Source organism: Mandrillus leucophaeus, unplaced genomic scaffold, assembly GCF_000951045.1.
Source record: "Mandrillus leucophaeus isolate KB7577 unplaced genomic scaffold, Mleu.le_1.0 Scaffold58, whole genome shotgun sequence".
NCBI classification, from domain to species: Eukaryota; Metazoa; Chordata; class Mammalia; order Primates; family Cercopithecidae; genus Mandrillus; species Mandrillus leucophaeus.
This window is the reverse complement of record NW_012106252.1, coordinates 476,793-479,494: the sequence shown is the minus strand read 5'-3', so window position 1 is coordinate 479,494 and position 2,702 is coordinate 476,793. Positions and strand designations below refer to the sequence as shown.

The following is a 2,702-nucleotide window of genomic DNA, read 5'->3' as shown; positions in this document are numbered from 1 at the left end:
AGCAGTTGTGCAATCACAGCTCACTGCAGCCTCTGCCTCCCAAGCTAAAGCCATCCTCCAACCTCAGCCTCCCAAGCAGCTGGGATCACAGGCATGTGCTACTACATCCAGTTAGCCAGCTAATTTTATTTATTTATTTTTGTAGAGACAGGGTCTCACTAAATATTGCCCACGTTGGTCTTCAACTCCTGGACTCAAGCAATCATCCTGACTTGGCCTCCCAAAGTGCTGGGATTACAGGTGTGAGCCACTACACCTGGCCAAAAGCAGGGACTCTTCTTCACCTTTGTGTCCTCTACAGAGTTCAGCATAGTACTTCCCATACTCAACTGATGTTTACTTCAACTCAAACTGTTGGTCTACTTGGGTCGTACATAACAATAAAGAGCCTCTGAAAGTCCTGAGAGATGAGGAAGTTTTCTGAAGACCTAAACTTTAAGACAGTGGACATCAACTTAGCTGCATAGGTGATAGGGATAGTACATGGAGAAGCAAAGTGGTATAGAAATTATAGTAACATTCTGATTCAGGAAAGATATTTGCTCTCAATACACCATCTGCTTTTTGTTTTTGTTTTGAGGTAGGGTCTCACTCTGTTGCCCAGGCTGGAGTGCAGTGGCACAATCTTGGCTCACTGCAACCTCCACCTCCCGGGTACAAGCAATTCTGCCTCAGCCTCCCAAGTAGCTGGGATTACAGGTGCACACTACCATGCTCAGCTAATTTTTATATTTTTAGTAGAGACAAGGTTTCACCATGTTGGCCAGGCTGGTCTTGAACTCCTGACCTCAGGTGATCCATCCGCCTCAGCCTCTCAAAGTGCTGGGTTTACAGGCGTGAGCCACTGTGCCTGGCTTCTGCTTTCTTTTTTTTTAAGAGACAGAGTCTCACTCTGTCACCCAGGCTGGAGATCATAGCTCACTGCAGCTTTGAACTCTTGGGTTCAAGTGATTCTCCCACCTCAGCCTCCCAAGTAGCTGGGATTATAGGCATACACTACCATGCCTGGATAATATTTACTTTTTATATTTGAAAAATATTATCTATTTCCCAGGTGTTGGAGGTTACAGTGAGCTATGATAATGACACTGCACTCCAGTCTGGGTGACACAGTGAGATCTTCTCTCTAAATAATAATAATGATAATAATTTATTTTCATAAAGTTTCTTTTTTTTGGAGATGGTGTTTTGCTCTTGTTGCCCAGGCTGGAGTGCGATGGTGCCATCTCAGCTCACTGCAACCTCCACCTCCCAGGTTCGAGCGATTTTCCTGCCTCAGCATCCCTAGTAGCTAGGATTACAGAAGTGCGCCACAATGCCTGGCTAATTTTTTTGTACTATTAGTAGAGATGGGGTTTCACCAGGTTGGCCAGCCTGGTCTCAAACGCCTGACCTCAGGTGATCCACCCGCCTTGGCCTCCCAAAGTGCTGGGATTACAGGGTGAGCCACTGCGTCCTGCCAAAGTTTCTTAACTAGAACATTCTTTTATTTATTTATTATTATTATTTTTTTTGAGAGACAGTCTCAGTCTTTCACCCAGGCTGGAGTGCAGTGGCGTGATCTTGGCTCACTGCAACTTCTGCCTCCTAGGTTCAAGAGGTTCTCAGGCCTCAGCCTCCCAAATAGCTGGGATTATAGGCACGCACCACCACACTCAGTTAACTTTTGTATTTTTAGTAGAGACGGTGTTTTGCTATGTTGGCCAGGTTGGTCTTGAACTGCTGGCCTCAAGTGGATCCATCTCCCTCAGCCTCCCAAAGTGCTGAGATTACAGGCGTGAGCCACTGTGCCCGGCCCCCAAGATTATTCTTGAAGCTACAGATTTACTATCTTAATAATTCAAAGTTGACTAAAATAACTGTATCTATTAACCTTAACCTTTTTTATTTATTTATTTCCTTTCTTTCCTTTTTGTTTTTTTAGACACAGGGTCTTTCTCTGTCACCCAGACTGGAGTGTTGTGGTGAAATCATAGTTTATTTCAGCCTTGAACTTCTGGGCTCAAGCAATCCTTCCACCTCAGCCTCCCAAGTAGCTGGGACTACAGGTGTGCACCACCACGTCTCGCTAATTTTCTTAAAAAAATTTTAGAGACACAGTCTATGTTGCCCAGGCTGGTCTCAAATTCCTCACCTCAAGCGATCTTCCCACCTCAGCCTCCCAAATAGCTGGGAATACTTGTGTGAGCCACCATACCTTGTCTTACTTATTCACTCTCTAAAAAGTCACAAATATAGGAAAAAACTTTAAGCCCAAGGAAGAGAGGAAGACTGAGCTTAAACTCCCAAAAGTACCTTTTTGAGAAAAGGGTGTCCACTCACAGGCTTCATCGACTGAACAGGTTGGACACGAAGCTTCTTCCATTCTTCATTGAGGATCTGGGTTTTTTCTTGAACCTTTGCAAAATTTGCCACATACAAAGCCTAGCAAAGCCATGGAAAAGATTAAGATATATTGTTACTAGGCCGGGTGCGGTGGCGCAAGCCTGTAATCCCAGCACTTTGGGAGGCCGAGACAGGCGGATCACGAGGTCAGGAGGTCGAGACCATCCTGGCTAACCCAGTGAAACCCCGTCTCTACTAAAAAATACAAAAAACTAGCCGGCGAGGTGGTGGGCGCCTGTAGTCCCAGCTACTCAGGAGGCTGAGGCAGGAGAATGGTGTAAACCCAGGAGGCGGAGCTTGCAGTGAGCTGAGATCCG

General features: G+C 45.7%; 1 protein-coding gene across 4 annotated transcripts in view; it reads right to left on the bottom strand.

Annotated features, from left to right (window-relative positions):
- The window catches only part of EZH1 (enhancer of zeste 1 polycomb repressive complex 2 subunit), a 31,305-nt gene that overhangs the window by 26,251 nt on the left and 2,352 nt on the right, over nt 1-2,702 (bottom strand). For 3 of the 4 annotated variants that reach the window (XM_011998782.1, XM_011998779.1, XM_011998781.1), the window contains exon 2: nt 2,296-2,424. In XM_011998782.1, coding sequence (XP_011854172.1) covers nt 2,296-2,365 — 70 coding nt within the window. In that variant the 5' untranslated portion in view covers nt 2,366-2,424. The remainder of the gene's footprint in view (nt 1-2,295; nt 2,425-2,702) is intronic. The other variant, XM_011998780.1, reaches the window with a different exon arrangement.